The sequence below is a fragment of the Ranitomeya imitator genome, chromosome 4 (assembly GCF_032444005.1).
Source record: "Ranitomeya imitator isolate aRanImi1 chromosome 4, aRanImi1.pri, whole genome shotgun sequence".
Taxonomy (NCBI): domain Eukaryota; kingdom Metazoa; phylum Chordata; class Amphibia; order Anura; family Dendrobatidae; genus Ranitomeya; species Ranitomeya imitator.
Window position 1 is genome coordinate 515,065,834 of NC_091285.1, and position 20,403 is coordinate 515,086,236.

A 20,403-nucleotide genomic window follows, 5' to 3' on the forward strand; every position below is an offset into this window, starting at 1 on the left:
AACAGATGGAGCATTAGTGAGCTCGAATGGCATCACAAGATATTCAAAATGACCTTTGGGCGTATTAAATGCAGTTTTCCATTCATCACCCTGCTTAATACGAACAAGATTATATGCCCCCCCGCTCTGCTTTCCGGCTGCCCGGCGCTCACAGCCAGAGCAGAGAAGCACAGCGCCGGGGACAGACAGCGGTAGGTAAGTATGTAGCGTTTGTTTTTTTTACTTTAACGATGGTAACCAGGGTAAACATCGGGTTACTAAGCGCTGCCCTGCGCTTAGTTACCCGATGTTTACCCTGGTTACCAGCGAAGACATCGCTGAATTGGTGTCACACACACCGATTCAGCGATGTCTGCGGGGAGTCCAGCGACGAAACAAATTTCTGGACTTTCTTCCCCGACCAGCGACAGCACAGCAGGGGCCTGGTCGCTGCTGCCTGTCACACTGGACGATATCGCTAGCCAGGACGCTGCAACGTGACGGATCGCTAGCGATATCGTCTAGTGTGACGGTACCTTAACACAGGATTATGTACCTGCAACCACGGAAAACCCAGCACGATAGCATCATGCAAATTATGCAACACCAGAAATCGACAAACTTCCTGATGGGCTGGCGTCATGCACATGGTCACCTGTGTCCAAAACTGGGGCTTATTTTTAGGCAAAGGTGTAGCATCAATGCCCCTTAAAGGAATAGGGTTCTGCAAAGGCTGCAAGGAAAAACCACAACGCCTGGCAAATTCAAAGTCCATTAAGTTCAAGGCGGCGCCTGAATCCACAAACGCCATGACAGAAAATGATGACAATGAGCAGATCAAGGACACAGATAACAGAAATTTAGGTTGTACAGTACTGATGGTAAATGAACTGGTGATCCTCTTTGTCCGCTTAGGGCAGACAGAAATGACATGAGAAGCATCGCCACAATAATAACACAACCTATTCTGACGTCTGAAACCTTATCGTTCTGTTCTAGACAGAATCCTATCACACTGCATTGGCTCAGGAATTTGCTCTGAGGACAACGCCACAGCGCGCAAAGTTCTGCGCTCCCGCAAGCGCCGGTCAATCTGAATGGCCAGAGACATAGAATCACTCAGACCGAAAGGCGTGGGAAACCCCACCATAACATCTTTAACGGATTCAGAAAGACCCTTTCTGAAAATTGCCGCCAAAGCATCATCATTCCATTTAGTCAACACAGACCATTTTCTAAATTTCTAACAATACAATTCTGCCGCCTCTTGACCCTGAGACAGGGCCAACAAGGTCTTCTCAGCTTGATCCAGAGAATTAGGTTCATCATATAATAATCCAAAAGCCTGAAAAAAGGAGTCTACATTAAGCAAAGCCGGATTCCCAGATTCCAGGGAAAATTCCAAATGTGGATCGCCACGCAGCAGGGAGATGATGATTTTAACCTGCTGAATGGAATCACCAGAGGATCGAGGTCTCAGAGCAAAAAACAGTTTACAGTTGTTTTTAAAACTCAAAAATTTGGACCTGTCACCAAAAAACAAATCAGGAGTAGGAATCTTCGGCTCTAAAACAGGAGTCTGAACAATATAATCAGAAATACCCTGTACCCTAGCAGCAAGCTGGTCCACACGAGAAGCTAATTCCTGAATATCCATGCTAGCACAAGACTCCTCAGCCACCCAGAGATAAAGAGGGAAGAGAAGACAAAACAGAGTGCGGAAAAAAAAATGGCTCAACACCTTTCTTCCCTTCTTCTGAGATGCATTTAACTCATTAGAGGCCAGTTGTACTGTTATGATCCGGTGACCTTGGAGCCGCATGGAACTTTCTCTGGAGTAGGTGGAAACTATACTGACCGAAAATCCTGAACTGACATCGCAACTAGAAGTAGCCGTGGGGTGTGCCTAACAAATCCTAGACACCTCGACACAGACGGAGGACTAAATACCCCTATAGATGGAAATAGGAATTCTACCTTGCCTCAGAGCAGAACCCCAAAGGATAGGCAGCCCCCACAAATATTGACTGTGAGTAGTAGAGGAAACGACACACGCAGGCAGGAAACAGGATTTAGCAAAAGAAGCCACTCTAGCTAAAATAGGAAAGGATAGGACAGAATACTAAGCGGTCAGTATTAAAATCCTTCCAAAAATATCCACAGCAGAAAATACAAAAACTCCACCATCTAACTAAAGATGTGGAGCGTATATCTGCAACTCCAGAGAATCCAACAAGACTGAGAAAACACTGACACAGTCTAAGCTGGACAAGAGAAAACAAATGAATAGCACAGAATTATTAAGCACACAGCATGTGTGCCACAGAAACAAAAACCAGACACTTATCTTTGCTGAATTGGCAGCAAGGCAGGAGGAACCAGACAAAGATCCAAAACCTCCCAGAATCATGGACAACTGGCAAGGACTAATGAATCCTGCACACCTAAATATCCCAGTCAGAACTGCAATCAGCAGATACACCTGGCCAGGACTGCAACTCAGGGACACCTGCATTCCCACTTACAACCACTGGAGGGAACCCAAAAGCAGAATTCACAACACCTACAGACAATGTCAGGTCGGCGCCATTATACTGATCAAAATTATACCTTGGTTGATGAAATCCATCTTGTGGTTGTTGTTTAATCTTTATTTTCAGTTTTGAGTTAATGATATGCTCGTGTTTCGTGGCAGCATGTGATGGGGTCTTAATGTGGTGTTCTGCTTAGGTATTCATGTGTATGACTTCTGACAGGTCACTGATCCCTCACTGACCTGCCCACTAGTTTACATAATGAATATTGTATAAATATCTTGGAAAAAAATCCCCTTTTGCAGGCAGGCACTGGTGGTGGCACCCGCGCTGCAGCATAATCGCATATAGCATATATGTAGCATATAGCACAGCCATGTAGTATCTAACACAGCCCACGTAGCATATAAAACAGTCCATGTATTATATAGCACAATCCATGTAGTATATAGTACAGTCGACGTAGTATATAGTAAAGTCCACGTAGTATATAACACAGCCACATAGTATATAGTACAGTCCACGTAGTATATAACACAGCCCGCGTAGTATATAGCACAGTGCACGTAGTATATAGCACAATCCATGAAGTATATAGTACAGTCCACGTAGTATATAGCACAGCCACATAGTATATAGCACAGCCACATAGTATATAGCACAGGCACAGCCCACGTAGTGTATAGCACAGCCACATAGTACTGTATAAAGCAGCCACGTAGTATAAAGCACAGCCCACTTAGTATATAGCACAGTTCATGTAGTATATAGCACAGTCCACATAGTATGTAGCACAATCCACGTAGTATATAGTACAGTCCACGTAGTATATAACACAGCCCACGTAGTATATAGCACAGTCCACATAGTATATAGCACAATCCACATAGTATATAGCACAGTGCATGCAGTATATAGCACAGCCGCATAGTATATAGCACAGGCACAGCCCACGTAGTTTATAGCACAGCCACATAGTATATAGCAGCCACGTAGTATATAGCACAGCCACGGAGTATATAACACAGCCCACGTAGTATATAGCAGTACAGTGTGGGCACCATATCCCTGTTAAGCCTGTTAAAATAAAAAATAGTTATAAACTCACCTTCCGGCGGCCCCTGGATTCAGCCCAGGAGTTAGCGATGCTCTTGCCAGGTCCGTTCCCAGTGATGCTTTGCGGCAATAACCCGTGATGACGTAGTGGTCTCGCGTGATCCTACATCATTTGGGGTCATTTCACAAAGCATTACTGGGAACGGAGCTGCCGAGAGCATCGCGAGGATGGGGAATGCTTCGGGGGCCGCCGGAAGGTGAGAATAGCACGATTTTTAATTTTTTTAAAATTATTTTTAACATTATATCTTTTTACTATTGATGCTGCATAGGCAGCATCAATAGTAAAGCCTGTCGCTGATTGGTCGCGGCCGGCCGGGCACGACCAATCAGTGACGTGGGATTTCCGTTACAGACAAACAGACGGAAATGGACCTTAGACAATTATATATATAGATAAGGGAAGACACTATGTAATAAGAGAAGACACTATACATAATATGAGAGGACACTATCTTCCCTAATTAGTGTTTTTGTAGCTTATCACAATTCTGTGTTTTGGTTTGTCCTCCGGATTTTTGAGGATTGACTACACGTTCACAATGAGATTGAGATCAGGGAAGTTTCCTGGCCATGAACCTAAAGTTTCAATGTTTTGTTCACCGAGTCAACTAATTATCACTTTTGCCTCGTGACATGTTGATCAATTATTCTGGAAAAAAAACACTGTATGTCACCAAATTGCTCCTTGATCATAGAGAGAAATTGCCCATGGAGGATGCTTAGAAGCCATTTATTTATTTATAACAGCGTTGCCTAGAAAGCAACCCCACACAAGAATGAACTCAGGATGCTTTACAATTGGCATGACGCACTCGTGGTAGCGCTCACCTTCTTATTTCCTTGTACTTCCTGCAAAGATTTGTTTTCTTCCCCTCCTTCCAAAAGCCATAACTTTGTAATTTTTCAATCTATATAGATATATGAGGGCCACGAACCTCATCCAGCTCTGAGAGAGCGTTGTGAGCCACATATTGCTCCCTCCCGAGCTACAGGTTGGGGACCCCTGCACTGACCTGCTCTACTTAAAGTTCTGTACCGTATATTAATACATGTGTAGGACACTTTCTTTTACAGTGCAACTTTACAACTGATTCATACCACAGAAATACTAATGACAACCTGAATATAATATATAATATGAAAAGTTTTATTTACTCCCTTTTTTACCCTCTGGCTTTATGCTCTGTCTCTTTAAGCACCGGCACCACTGTACCCCTGACTGTCATACTGTATGAGGCTCCAATTTGATGCGTGCATTCTTGACAAAGTAATGCTGAGAGGTATATTCATTAGTATAGAGCGCATACTTTCGTGCCTAAATTATTGGAAAGTATTTCAGAGATGATCACATGGTGACATAATTCCTTTTAATTTAACAAAGCTTATGTGATGTTAGTTTTCTTACATCGAATTGGATTCATTATTTTTTTATTAAGAAATATTGATTTTACGGCATTACAGCGTGCTGTCACGATTTCTGATTTCCACAACATTGTATTTCAGGAGCTGCGAAGGACGGAACATTCGCTACAGGACATGCAGCAATAGCGTAAGTCTGAGTGCCATTATTCATTTCCTTTCTTCCATTGTCTCCAGGCTCAGAGCTGTAAACTTGGTGAACGTCCCTGTCTCTGTTTTCCTATACTTCTTCCTTAAATGAATCGACAACCCAGGGCTTCGTACTCGCCCTTCCCGATATGTCTCTCCTGCCAAGCAGTGATTCACAAGAGGTGTTTCAGGAGGAAGTTGCACTTTAGAGAGGATTTAGGAAACAACATTTTATATTTAACTGAAAGTAGCCAATATTTAGACGTTTATTGCCTGCAAAGAAGACACTGGTTTATTAACGAGATAGGATTTCCATGAAGACTTTCTATGAAAGTTTATATTACCCTGTTTATTCCGACTGAGGCTAGATTTCAGTTCACTCACAATAATGCAACACTGGCCTCCTGTGGTGGAAATCTGCATGGAACGCCATCTGTCTAGTGGAGAACAGGTGCAAAAGTAGGTGAAAATCTGTGTAAATATCTGGTATTTGAATAAAAACGGAAATTTCTATAGATAACAGTTATAATTACGACATTACGAATAAATATCTAACAACTCGCTCACACAAGCATACAACTTGTTTTATCGGATAGTACTCGGACCAATGTTATACTGTGAGGCAGGGCCGATCAGCGGTGGAAAAAAAAATCACAGCATGCTGCAAGTGGCTCTGCAAATCGGATCACGAGAACCCATTAAAGTCTATGGGTGCATGTAAAACATCACACTGCACTCGGTTGTCATCCGAGTGCAGTCCAATTTACGCAGACTTCCATAATGGAGAAGCTGGAGAAATCTTGTTCTTCTGCTCCTCACCTGTGCTACGATTCTTTCATCCAAGAGAATGGGATCACAGTATGCTGACACTCTCTGATCAGAGTTTGACCCAAGTGTCATTTACATTATCCGATTTTCTCACGTGAGAGAATAACAATATTATTATTATAATAATAATAACTGGACAAGGTAAATACAGCATTCAGAAAAAAAAATACATTACCTTTAAATGGTTAATCACATTAGCTTATAGAAAATATATACCATCATCATAAAGAAATGAGTATAAACTAACTTTAAGATGAAGAAATGCTTTATGGAGGATCTTGTTATTATTGCAATCTTTTTATTTTCTGATATTATTTGAAGTGGACCTATCATCTGATTCATGCGGTCCAACCACGGGCAGCATCCATCAGAGCCTGGTGGCACGATTACAGCCTGGTATATTTTTCTCTCAAACGTTCTGCCACTTCATAGAAAATTTTCTTTGAAGAAGCTTTCCCATGACGGACAGGTTTCTCCCTATAAGAGAGCACTTATCATGTTGTTAAAGCAACTAGGCAGAAATGGCCAAAAAAAAATATACTTCTAATACAGAAATCCATTACTATAGCCCTCCCCAGACAATGAAATGATACGTGCAGAGGTCATTATTACAGTTAGTAAATAAAAGCGGGGACAGCGTCTTTCTTAAAATATTACATTCCTGCTTGGACACACTTTCGCGATGGTACTGTCACCAGGCGCCGCCATATTCGCTCTTTGCAATAGCTCAATAGTTGTAATCAACTCCCTGCTGTGGCCAGTGGGGCAGTACCACACCCTACTTAAAATGGAACTGCAGGTTCAACAAACTTTGCATAAATTAATAGAACAATCGTATAAAGGAATCTTTGTAATATATCTTAAGAGATAACTCAGCTTCCTTGCCCACTTATCAGACTCTTCTTCGTTTCCTCCTGCCTCCTAAACTTCCAATCAAAAAATCAACTCAAATCTGTCTTGTTTAAGGGTGTGTGCACACGTAGAATGGTCCTCTGTGGATTTTTCCGCAGCGGATTTGATAAATTCGCAGTGCAAAAACACCGCGTTTTTCCTGCGGATTTATAGCGGTTTTTGTCCGGATTCCACTGCGGTTTTCAATTCTGGAGCAGGGGTAAAACCGCTGCAAAATCCGCACAAAGAATTGACATGCTGCGGAATGTAAACCGCTGCTTTTCCGCGCGTTTTTTTCCGCAGCATGGGCACAGCATTTTCAGTTTCCCATAGGTTTACATTGTACTGTAAACTCATGGGAAAATGCTGCGGACCAGCAGCTGCAGATCCGCTGCGGATCAGCAGCAAAATCCGCATCGTGTGCACATACCCTCAAAGAGACAAATTGCTGGTGTCAGGTGACACCGCCCATCATATGTTATGGAGAGGGAGGAGAAGTGAGGATCAGGGAGAGGAAACAGGCAGAGGCAGACAGAACTATTTTGCAGATCTGAGTGACCCGGCAGTGAACCCAGGTATTTAACGCAGGATGATGACTTAGGCATGTTCGCATTTAAGGAAGGGGTTATTGTAATGGGTAAAATAATACTGTTATATGTATTAAGCTAGATGGTAGGTTGCTGAATTTTTTGGCGCCGATACTTTGGATTGGACTTCATTGTTCCTATGACAACCCTCTTACAATGCGGCTGATTTGTTGGTGGTCCCTATGGAAACAACGATGCATGGAGTGGATTCGTTGACCACGGGATAAACAAAGAAGAGATCTTTTGTTTTGTATTTATTATTGTAACTATTTATGAGCTATATGTGTGAGCGTTGATGGATAGTGTATATACATATATCTGTTGTCTGTTATATGTGATATTTTTGTAGATTGGTGTATGTGGGTGGTGCTTAATGGTGATTGGTGCACTGTGTGGCATTCACACTATTTAAGACAGCACGCTATATTGTATGCTTGAAAAAGACCACTTTATGGTCGAAACGTTGCTGTACCATGGCTGAATAAAATACTCTTTTGGCTGTTCATTTGATGTTGGACTGTTTGTAATATCCAGGAAGGTTCCCTGGACATGGAACGGGCGCCCCATTGAAGTGAGTGTTGTCAGCCCCTCTTTTCTTCTGGAGAACTATGTTGCAGATCTGTCTAACAAGACAGCTCAGTAATGCTGTCAATTTTCCTACACTTTGCTAAAAAATGAATGAAGAGCAGGAATCCCTTTTTATGTGTTGTGTGGTGTATGTGAAAGATCACAGCAATTTGTCTTCTCCCCCCACATCCCAGTGGACTGCAGAGACAGTCACTTCAGAGGCAGAAACTGTTGAAAATGACAGATAAAAGTCATATTATGGCCATAAATAGTGTTATTCCTCAGGGCAGCTTATTGTGAAAAGTTACTTAAAAGTATGGCTGCTCTTTAAACTTGCCAGTTATCAAGCCTGGTTTACTCCCTATACTCGTGTCCTTTTTCTCTGTTGTACTCATCCTTTTCTTGACCCTCTCTGTTGCTGTGATTCCCCATATTTTGACCTTAGCTTGCTGACTTTGCTTTTGACTGACCTTCTGATATTTGGCTCCTGAAATGCCTCTGACAGCAGTATTCCCTTCTGATTTTGTCCCTTGTTCTGCCCTCTCTTGTCACTTGTCTTACCAGCTGACCTCGCAATCCTGTTTAGTCATGAAGTCTGACAACATATTTGTTGTACAATAAACCCCAGTTTCCTTTCCTTGTGCGGCCTGTGCCTTTATTTCTTATGTCCTGTCTGCTGAATGTATACTTAGAACAACCCCCATTCACAAATGGAAACAAGCTTTCACCAGGCATGCTTCTGCATACAGCGCTATGATACTGGAGCGACAGAGCATGGCCCCACATTAAATGTGTGTCTTTCTAATCAGAAAACAAGAATTATTTTACAGTCAAATTGGTTTCATGTGTTTATTCCTCCTGTCAAGTGTAAGCAGCCAGAAGCAAGTTTACAGTAATGGAGTTCAGCATGATCTATTGCACGTACATATTTCTCTGATGTGTAATATATACAATAATTATGCAATTGTTTATTATTAGAACTGTACAACCCATCCGTTCAATGTACAGACATTCCCATGACACTTACCTTTATGTAATTTGGAAACATTAAAGTCTCATACAAACAGCAAAGTGCATGGAGCCTGTATGACACTGCATACAAAATCCATATGTGGGCCCATTTCCACCTCTAAGACAGGTGGAATTGTGCATTATGATGACCTGCTGGGCTCCAAAGAGCCCATGTACTGTTTTGGCAAAGAGGCCCTCCTGTGTCTATGTCCCCAGTGATTAAATAGGACACATACAGAGTATAGTAAAGGACTAATGGCCTATGGCTGGACTACTACAGCTCAATACGAAAAAGCCATAATACAGTGTTAAGGCATCATTCAGACATCCATGTTTCATATTCATGTTCCGTTGGTGTTTGACAGTTCGAATACATTATAGTCTATGGGCATTTTTTTGGGCAGTTTGATTGTCCAGAAAAAAAATAAATTAGGCTATGTTTGATTTTTATCTGATTTACAGATCAAAACTGTATCTTCAAATCAATGGGTGAGTGCCAAAAAACGGACACCACTCAGATATCATCCATGTTGCTTCCTAGGGGTGTCTAGTTTTCTATGTCCCTGTCTAATGAGTGGAAGCTTTGAAACCTTTTTTTTTCCTGAATTCAATAAAAACGGATGTTCTTCTTGTTAGGAGTCGAGTTTCCTCTGCTGCACAGGGGGAATCTCGACCCGTGTCTGCTGCGGTCTCCCATTCTGTACCGGCCGCAGTGGGCTCTGCTCAGCGGAGGCGTCGCTCCCAGCGTCTCGCTGGGACTGATTCTGTGCAAAGGGTTACTGCTGCCTTTTCCGGCTCTCCTGTTGTACCCTGCACTGATCTGCGGCGAGCAGGCTTCTCTGGGACTAAGTCCTTATTTTCACACACTGAGCATGCCCAGGGCAAGATCTCCCGTTGGAGATCAAGGGTCACATGCTCAGGTACTGCAGCACATTCCATTGGTCCTCCAGGAAGGTCCTGAAAGGGCAAAACTTCGGTAGCAGCTTCCTGTGCTGCAACTATATAAACTGCGCATGACCGCACGGCCATGCGCTAGTATTGTCTTGATAATATGTGTGTGTGTTGTGAGTGAAAGTCGCTCTTTAAAATACCCTCCCTATTGGATGACTGTTCGCGGAAGGTGTATGTTTGCTATCTAGCGCCCGACTTATCCAACAGCACGTTACACACATAACAGCGTCTAGTTGCTGTGACCGCCTGTACGGCGCCATGCGCTTCCTCTGCGCTTTCCTTACCCAAGCCTGGGTGGTTAGTGGCGTCCGTCAGTGCGGCACTGCATGCACTCTCGTGCCTTTATTTACTATTTTAATAGTTTCTTTACACACCCAGTTGCGGTGTTGTGCCAGCAAGTGGTCTAATCGGACTTCAATCCTGTGTTGGGGTTGTGTTCGCTGACTTCTTGCTCGTGCTCTATGTGCGGTACCGCAGTCCTGTGACTCAACAGGATCGCTTCCTTCACGCAGGATGAAGTTAACCCGTGCGTGTATACTTATAGTACCGTCATATAGTCTGTCTTACTAGCAGCAGGGTTTTTACCTGCACGGTGGACCTCGGACTGCGAACGCACCTAGTTTCATATCATCTATACTTGGTGCGTTCCGCCAGTCCTTAACATAATACTAGCGCCAAGGTCTGGCTAGTAATGACGGACGATCAGCGTTTACAGTGGTACATCCAGCAGCTGGAGGGAAGGTTGGCGGCTCTAGAGCGTTCAACCTCAGCTGTAGATGTTACTGCTGTCGCTGTTCAGGCTGCAAGTGTGGCTGCAGCTACTTTGTCCACTGCCACCCCTGTACCGACGCTATCTCGCCTCCCGCTACCAGAGAAATTTTCTGGTGACAGTAAGTCCTGTAGGGGTTTCGTGAGTCAGTGCTCAATACATCTCGAGCTTCTGGCCTCTCGTTTCCCTACAGAGCGGGCTAAGGTGGGCTTTATCATATCCTTATTGTCGGACAGGGCGTTGCAGTGGGCTACGCCGCTGTGGGAGCATGGCGATCATGTGGTGCAGAGTGCTCCGTTATTCCTGAGCACTCTGAAACAGGTCTTTTTAGGACCTCGTGTCACCCATGATACGGCGCTCCAACTGTTGGCATTGACTCAGGGCTCGTCCATGGTCAGCCTTTTTGCCGTCCACTTCCGCACTCTAGCATCTGAGCTGGAGTGGTCGGATAAAGCCCTTATCCCTATATTTTGGAAGGGGCTGGCTGACCACGTTAAGGACGCCCTGGCCACTAGGGAGATTCCCGCCACACTGGAAGAATTAATAACAGTATCTACTCGTATTGACCTCTGTTTTCACGAGCGGAGGTTAGAGCGAGCCCAGTGTAGGCAGAGGTTTCGGCTGGCTCCCACCTTCGCCAAACCTTTGGAATCTCCAGTCCAGGCTCCTGAGTCCCATGAACCTAAGGTAGTGTCACGAGCGGGATCTAAGTCCCGGACCGCTCGTGCACCCCAGGTTTGCCATATTTGCCAACAGTCAGGACATCTTGCCACCAGATGTCATCAGCGGTCGAGGAAACGTCAGCGTCTAGTGGTAGTAGGTGGAGGTGCACTAGACACTGCGACGTTTGCCTCCAAATTGTCCTTTAAGGGGACAATTACTTTTGGCTCATCCTCCCACTCGGTAGAGCTCTGCGTGGATTCTGGGGCGGAGGGCAATTTTATGTCTTCTGCTTTCGCCCAACGTCACGCAATACCCCTGGTTATGCTACCTCAACCAGTAACGGTACGAGTGGTGAATGGGTCGACACTCCCCGCACAGATAACACATCAGACCATCCCTTTTACTCTGTCCATGTCACCATCCCATCAGGAGATTATATCTCTGCTCATCATTCCTGAGGGGATTGATGAGGTCCTGTTGGGGATACCTTGGTTACGGTACCACTCTCCTCACATCGAGTGGTCCTCAGGCAGAATTCTGGGATGGGATGAATCATGTGGGGGTAGGTGTCACCGAGAGTGTGTTCAGGTTGCTACTACTGAGGTACCCGCAGATCTATCCTCTCTCCCCAAGCAATATTGGTCTTACGCAGACGTGTTCTCCAAAAAGGCGGCGGAGACCCTTCCGCCCCATTGCCCCTATGACTGTCCTATCGATCTCTTGCCTGGTGCGGAGCCTCCCCGGGGTCGAGTTTATCCATTATCTCTCCCGGAGACGGAGGCCATGTCTCAGTACATTCAAGAGAATCTGGCAAGAGGATTTATCAGGAAGTCAGTGTCACCTGCTGGGGCAGGGTTCTTCTTCGTGCAGAAGAAGAATGGGGAACTACGTCCATGCATAGACTACAGGGGTCTTAACGCTATCACCGTTAAGAACAAGTATCCTTTGCCCTTGATATCCGAGCTCTTCGATAGGCTTCGGGGAGCTAGAGTGTTTACTGAATTAGATCTGCGGGGTGCTTATAACCTGATTCGCATCCGTGAGGGGGACGAATGGAAAACGGCGTTTAACACCAGAGATGGGCACTATGAATATCTGGTGATGCCCTTTGGGCTATGTAATGCCCCAGCCGTTTTCCAAGACTTTGTGAACGACATCTTCCGGGATATGCTTTCCACCTCAGTTGTAGTCTATCTGGATGATATTCTCATCTTCTCTCCAGATATAGACTCCCACCGGAGAGATGTTGGCAGAGTCTTCGACCTCCTACGGGCAAACTCTCTTTATGCTAAGTTGGAGAAGTGTATGTTTGAGCAGGAGTCTTTACCGTTCCTGGGCTATATCATCTCCGCCCAGGGATTGGCTATGGATCCTGCCAAACTACAGGCTGTGATGGACTGGCAAGAGCCCCATTCTCTTAAAGCGGTGCAGCGCTTTATGGGGTTCATTAACTATTACCGCCAGTTCATTCCCCACTTCTTAACTCTGGTAGCTCCCTTGGTAGCCCTCACCAAGAAGGGAGCGAATCCCAAATTGTGGTCAGAAGAGGTCTCCAAGGCCTTCACTTCTATTAAGTCCCACTTTGCTAGCGCTCCCATCTTACATCGTCCCGATGTGGAAAAGCCATTCCTAATGGAGGTGGATGCCTCATCCGTTGGTGCTGGAGCAGTCCTCTATCAAAAGGATGCTCAAGGTCGGAAGCATCCATGCTTCTTCTTCTCTAAGACCTTCACGCCAGCGGAGAGAAACTACTCCATCGGGGATAGGGAGTTGCTAGCAATGAAATAGGCCTTTTCAGAGTGGAGACACTGTTAGGGTTGGCGGAACGCACCAAATATATAATTTATTAAATGGAATTGGTGCGTTCGCAACCCGGGATCCACCGTGCAGGAAAGCACCTGCTGCTAAATAATGGCGGCTCTATATGACGGTATATACCAACTCTGTTAGCTTCACAGAGTAACCGCGAGAGGAAAGCTCTGTGCCCTGTTAGACTTTCACAGAGACACAGGCCAACTACCCAGATGTGAGCAGTGAGTGGTCATGCATGCATACAAAACTCCTCGCCGGAGATGCCAGCATTCTAGGGGCTTATTTCAGCCGGGTCCCTGAACACATTTAAACACAATCTCCTCGCCGGCGGTGCCAGCATTCTAGGGGCTTATTTCAGCCGGGTCCCTGAACACATTCAAACACATGACCACATTGGCGCAAAGCATATAGCATAAGACGATACTAGCGCATGGCCGTGCGGTCATGCGCAGTTTATATAGTTGCAGCACAGGAAGCTGCTACTGAAGTTTTTGCCCTTTCAGGACCTTCCAGAAGGACCAATGGAAAGTGCTGCAGTACCTGAGCATGTTTTGCCCTTTCAGGACCTTCCAGAAGGACCAATGGAATGTACTGCAGCACCTGAGCATGTGACCGAACATGTGGCCCTCGACCTCCAATGGGAGACCCTGCCCTGGGCTTGCTCAGTGGGAGTAAACAAGGACTTAGTCCCAGAGAGGCTCGCTCACCGCAGATCAGTGCAGGGTACCATAGGAAAGCCAGAAAAGGCAGTAGTGACCCTATGCACCGAATCAGCCCCAGCGAGACGCTGGGAGCGACGTCTCCGCTGAGCAGAGCCCACTGCGGCCGATAACGAATGGGAGACCGCAGCAGACACAGATCGAGATTCCCCCTGTGCAGCAGAGGAAACTCGACTCCTAACAGACACCTTCTGGAAGGTGCGCGGTTTCCCTTCCAAGTTTACACGGACCACAAAAATTTGGTCTACTTGCAAACAGCCCAGCGGCTAAATTCTCGCCAAGCCAGATGGTCCTTGTTCTTTTCCCGGTTCCACTTTTCCCTTCATTTTCTCGCCGGGGAGAAGAATATTCGTGCTGACGCTCTCTCTCGCTCCCTTATGTCAACTGAAGAGGAGGAAGAGGAGCCTCGGCTTATTGTCCCTTCTGAGAGCCTGAGAACCGTAGCGCCGGTTTCGCTGGAGTCTGTGCCTCCGGGCAAGACTTTTGTGCCCATTAATTTGCGACCGGAGGTTCTCTCTTGGGCTCATTCGTCCAGGGTGGGTGGACACTTTGGGACAAAGAGGACATCTGAGCTACTGGCGAGGACGTACTGGTGGCCGCATATGGTCCGGGATGTCAGGGATTATATTCTGGCGTGTCTCCTACGCCAAAAATAAATCTCCGCGGCAAAGGCCAGCTGGGTTGCTCTATCCCTTGACGGTGGCAGATAGGCCCTGGGAGATGGTCGGGATGGACTTTGTCGTGGGTTTACCCAAATCTCGCGGCTGTACCATCATTTCTGTCATCACCGATCATTTCTCAAAAATGGTGCATTTGGTGCCGCTACCACGGTTACCTTCTGCACGGGCCTTGGCAGCGTTGTTCATTAAACACATCTTCCGCCTACATGGTATGCCTGACAAAATTGTCAGTGACCGGGGTCCCCAGTTTGCGTCTTGGTTCTGGAGAGAGCTTTGTCGTCTTCTCAGTATTGAGTTGAATCTCTCTTCCGCTTATCATCCCGAGACGAATGGGTTGGTAGAGAGGGCCAACCAGACCTTGGTCACATACCTGCGACATTTTGTTTCAGCCAGGCAGGATGACTGGGCATCCTTGCTATCGTGGGCAGAGTTTGCGCTGAACAACGCCGTAGCCGACTCCACTGGACAAACCCCATTCCTCCTCAACTATGGTCAGCATCCACGGGTACCTGTGCCTATGCCCGTGTTTTCCGCAGACTCCAGGGTGGCAGACTGGGCTGTGGAGGCACGGGATATTTGGGACCGCACTCAGGATGCCATTCGGGCCTCTAAGGAGAGAATGAGGTCCTCCGCCGATGCTCATCGGCGCCCCGCTCCGACCTTTGCTCCTGGCGACTTGGTGTGGCTGTCCGCCCGTAACATCAGGCTGTGAGTTGAGTCCACTAAGTTTGCTCCTCGCTACTTGGGTCCCTTCAAGGTCCTCGAACAGGTTAATCCTGTGGTCTACCGTCTGGCCCTTCCTCCACGCCTTGGTATCACCGACACCTTTCATGTGTCCCTCCTTAAGCCCGTATACATGTCCCGGTTTTCTGAGTCATCTGCCGAGACATCGGGTTCATCTACGGACGATTTCGAGGTGAACGCTATCTTGGGGTGCAAGGTGGTACGTGGCAAAAATTTTTTTGGGGTGGACTGGAAGGGTTACGGTCCTGAGGATAGGTTCTGGGAGCCTGCTGAGCACATTCGGGCTCCGCAGCTTATTGCTGCCTTCGAACGTAGCGAGGCCCAAGGAGGGGGGGGCCCTAGGAGGGGGGGGTAATGTTAGGAGTTGAGTTTCCTCTGCTGCACAGGGGGAATCTCGACCCGTGTCTGCTGCGGTCTCCCATTCTGCTTCGGCCGCAGTGGGCTCTGCTCAGCGGAGGTGTCGCTCCCAGCGTCTCGCTGGGACTGATTCTGTGCAAAGGGTTACTGCTGCCTTTTCCGGCTCTCCTGTTGTACCCTGCACTGATCTGCGGCGAGCGGGCTTCCCTGGGACTAAGTCCTTATTTGCACACACTGAGCATGCCCAGGACAGGATCTCCTGTTGGAGATCGAGGGTCACATGCTCAGGTGCTGCAGCACATCCCATTGGTCCTCTTGGCAGGTCCTGAAAGGGCAAAACTTCTGTAGCAGCTTCCTGTGCTGCAACTATATAAACTGCGCATGACCGCACGGCCATGCGCTAGTATTGTCTTGATAATATGTGTGTGTGTTGAGTGAAAGTCGCTCTTTAAAATACCCTCCCTATTGGATGACTGTTCGCGGAAGGTGTATGTTTGCTATCTAGCGCCCGACTTATCCAACAGCACGTTACACACATAACAGCGTCTAGTTGCTGTGACCGCCTGTACGGCGCCGTGCGCTTCCTCTGCGCTTTCCTTACCCAAGCCTGGGTGGTTAGTGGCGTCCGTCAGTGCGGCACTGTATGCACTCTCGTGCCTTTATTTACTATTTTAATAGTTTCTTTACACACCCAGTTGCGGTGTTGTGCCAGCAAGTGGTCTAATCGGACTTCAATCCTGTGTTGGGGTTGTGTTCGCTGACTTCTTGCTCATGCTCTATGTGCGGTACCGCAGTCCTGTGACTCAACAGGATCGCTTCCTTCACGCAGGGTGAAGTTAACCCGTGCGTGTATACTTATAGTACCGTCATATAGTCCGTCTTACTAGCAGCAGGGTTTTTACCTGCACGGTGGACCTCGGACTGCGAACGCACCTAGTTTCATATCATCTATACTTGGTGCGTTCCGCCAGTCCTTAACACTTCTGATGATAAAACCAGGCACATGGACCAAAAATGGATGAAAATCAGAATCGGCACACCAATGCGAAATTGTAAATTTTTTCTAGTTTGGAAAAAAAGATCAAAGGAATAAGATCTTATTTTTTTTCAAATGAGTTTTTCCCAATTTAGCGCTGTATAACACATATTCACATTTTTGCCGTGGTTATAGTAAAAAGGGAACCCTGCTTTGTACTTCTTCCAGAATTCGGATTCTGTTTTTCAGGTCTCTTCGTTCAGCTGTTACAGAGCTATAGCATATATTGTACTCTTTAATACTAGCCTTCAGGATTCATTTAATGAAGAATTATTTAGGTGGCTTTCAGTCATATTTAATGCTGGGCTTCCTTCCAGAATGTTTCATTCCTATGTTTAAAAAAAGTCCAGAATAACATGACGATTGCATGATATAATAATTGTAGTTTGCTTGTGAACTGAGGGGACGTAGTCTGTGTGCATAGCTTGTGGTGACATAGAATGAGTCATATAGTGCTTCTGAGCATGGATCGATTGAGGAAATGGTTCGTATTAGAAACTTTATCTGACAGAAATGTTCCTATGCAAAAAACAGAATACATAAATTTAAGCTGATTTGTCACAGGTCAGTGTAAAAATACTTGTTCACAATCTATTTTATCTACTTAGCTCTCAACTTCTAAGGCTACTTTCACACTAGCTTCGGACTCGGCCCGTCGCAGTGCGTCGGGCCGACGTACCAACGCTAGCAATGAATGCGCCGCACAACGGGGGCAGCGGATGCATTTTTCCAGCGCATCCGCTGCCCCATTGTGAGGGGCGGGGAGGTGGGGGCGGAAATGGTGGACCGTCGGTGGACATGTAATGTTTTTTGCTCCCGGCGGTCCGCCACAACACGGGGACAACCGTCACACGACGGTTGCGACGTGTGTCAATGCATCGCAATGCATCGCTAATGTTAGTCTATGGGGCAAAAACGCATCCTGCAGACAACTTTGCAGGATGCGTTTTTTCCCTTAAACGACGCATTGCGACGTATTGAAAAAACGCTAGTGTGAAAGTAGCCTAACTGAAAGAAGGCTTTATCAGGGGGTGGAGATAGAAGAAGTGAGTGACACCAGTGCCGCCCCTTAACATTGATTTGTTTGATGACAGTACTAGAAACTATGGGGCAGCGTTGGGGTCACTCACTACTTCTGTCTCCGCCATCTTATTTTACAGAGGCTACAGCAGCGGCAGAGATAGAAGCAGATTGCTGGTGCTGCACTCATCTCTCCCACAGAATCAACCACGCAGGATGTCTTTAGAGGAGGTGACGATGCAAGAAAGTAGTAAATAACTGCAGTGCTCCCCCTGGTGATGTTGTGTTCCAGGAGGTGCAATGGACCCTGCAGGGAGTGAGTGCAGCCCCAGCATCCTATGACGTCATGTTTGAAACTCTTCCGCTTATTTCTGCATCGAGAGATGAGAAAGGACAGTAAAATCATAAATACAGATATCTACTAGGACTCATTTGTGAGGGCAAAGGAATAGGACAGATGCACAATACCTACTGCTGGTGCACTCAACCTAACAGATATCTCAAAACATGATGTCACCAGCCCTCTCACCACCCAATGTAGAAATGAGTGCAGACAGATTACCCCTTAAGGATTTCTTTAAAGAGTATTTTTCAACAGTAAATTTCAATTTTCACCTATTAACAAGATGGGTAATTGGTGTATGATCATCTGGGACACAATTAAAAGAAGTGATCTGACCATTCTTAAGGGGGTTTCTGCTTGGAAGTTGCTCATTACTGTAGATAAAAAAGTAAAAAAAAAATCCACCTCTGCCGATGCAAAAAATACCAAAGAAAAAACTGAAAAGATGTGTATAAAAGACGCTTCAGGACAAAAGACCTCATCTTCCTCCAGCAAGATTTGGCAGGTATGCAGGTTTCTTGTAACAGGAGCAATGTTCATGGGCACATAGTAACTTTAAAGAGGACTACCACAAACAGATTTTGAGCTAGCTACTCTGTTTTCCGGGTCCCCTGGGTTGCCCTGGCCTTCACCTTTTAACCCCTATACAGGTATTGGGACTTAATAGGGACCCCTTAGCTGGGGCCACAGAGTTAGCTGCCTTTTATTGGTGTCAAGTAGAAAAGTCTGGTAGTCGGGTCACAACCAGGAGGTCAGTAAAAGGACAAAATCGCAATCCAGGAGAGAAGTCAGAACTAGAGTGGCCGCTTCGCATTATCCACAACAAGAGAGCAGCGCCACCTGGTGACAGGAACGGCATACACCAATACAGATGTCACACTTCACATCCATCACCTACCCTTACACTAAATTTTCACTATAACTGACATACTAGTAGCAGCTTGGCGTAGTAGCAAGTAAAGGCAGATTGTCTAAATCTTCTCTGTTAGAATAAGCTTGATAAGTAATAATTGTTACTCATCATATCCTTGGTAAAGATTTAAAGGTTATTCCCATTTCGGCCTGCCGTGGCTAAGATGAGAATAACTCCATCTAGGTTCCAATAACTGAAGGTGGAGCTCCAGAAACAGCCAAGAGCTCTATTCCTGATAACACCCTTTAATTTTTTAAGCAGATACATAAATAAAGTAGCTCGGTTGCTTTTGGGTTTTTCCATAGTTTCTTCACCTGTGGTCAAAGCAAGGATGATGTATTCCCTTCTCAGCCGTGAATGACTGAGATAAGAAAAACCCTAAATCAAAATCATTAATGTATCCATTTAAAAGGTGGAAAAATACATTTATAAATAATCTACCTGCATGCCCATGAGTTTTCCTTGGCAATAGCTAACTATCATGTTCGGGTATTTTATTTGACTGGACTCTACATCTGTAAATGCATTCTCCAGATATATAACACTGTGCGCCAATATGAACCAATATTGACTCATATTTTAAAAAAAACATGTTGGAAAAACCACTGATATTTTGGGGAGCTTGAGGATGGGGAATAGGTATTTGACGTTTTGGATTTTTCTTGCCTATTTTCCTCTAAAAAAAATAATATATACAAATAAATCCGGTTACTGAAATTAGTTAATCATTAACTAAATAACTAAAGGATTTAGTCAGCAGTTATAATAATCATAGTCCGAAAGGCATATTCGACAATATAGTGTGATGTTTAAAGATAAGATCCAGGATTCTCCAGTGACAGGAATAATAAAAGCGTTTTATAATGTCTTCACTGTTCAATTAGTTTTTACAGGTGTCATTTTATTAAGAGCAGCTAGTGAGGATTAAATCTTACACTGGTCTTGATGGTATAACTATATAATGTCAGGAGGCCACTAAAATTACCAGCTACAAGTGAGGCAAAGACCGGTCCATTCGTGATTCTCAGTTACAAGAATAATAAAGACTATTTCATCCAGATGTTAGCACGTTTATTGAATAGTCAAACAGCTCGGTCTTATTGCACATCTTTCACTCTGGTCCTGTTATGAGATGTTAACCTTACTGAAAGGCCAATGTCATACAGATTTCGAAATCCAGAGCGTTCTGCTGATGTGCATTCAGCTCTTGTTTTTGCTTGACGTTGCTCTTCATTTATTTAAAGGGTAGTCCCTTATTTTTCAACCACTTTCCTTGGAATCATTAATAGAATTTGAAATCAAATCCGGCCCCAACGTAATATGCTGTAGAGT

At 45.4% G+C, this 20,403-nt stretch overlaps 1 protein-coding gene across 1 annotated transcript in view; it reads left to right on the plus strand.

Moving 5' to 3' along the window:
* The window catches only part of ADAMTSL3 (ADAMTS like 3), an 810,189-nt gene that overhangs the window by 409,183 nt on the left and 380,603 nt on the right, over window positions 1-20,403 (plus strand). Inside the window, exon 5 of the mRNA XM_069766101.1 lies at window positions 5,136-5,181. Coding sequence (XP_069622202.1) covers window positions 5,136-5,181 — 46 coding nt within the window. The remainder of the gene's footprint in view (window positions 1-5,135; window positions 5,182-20,403) is intronic.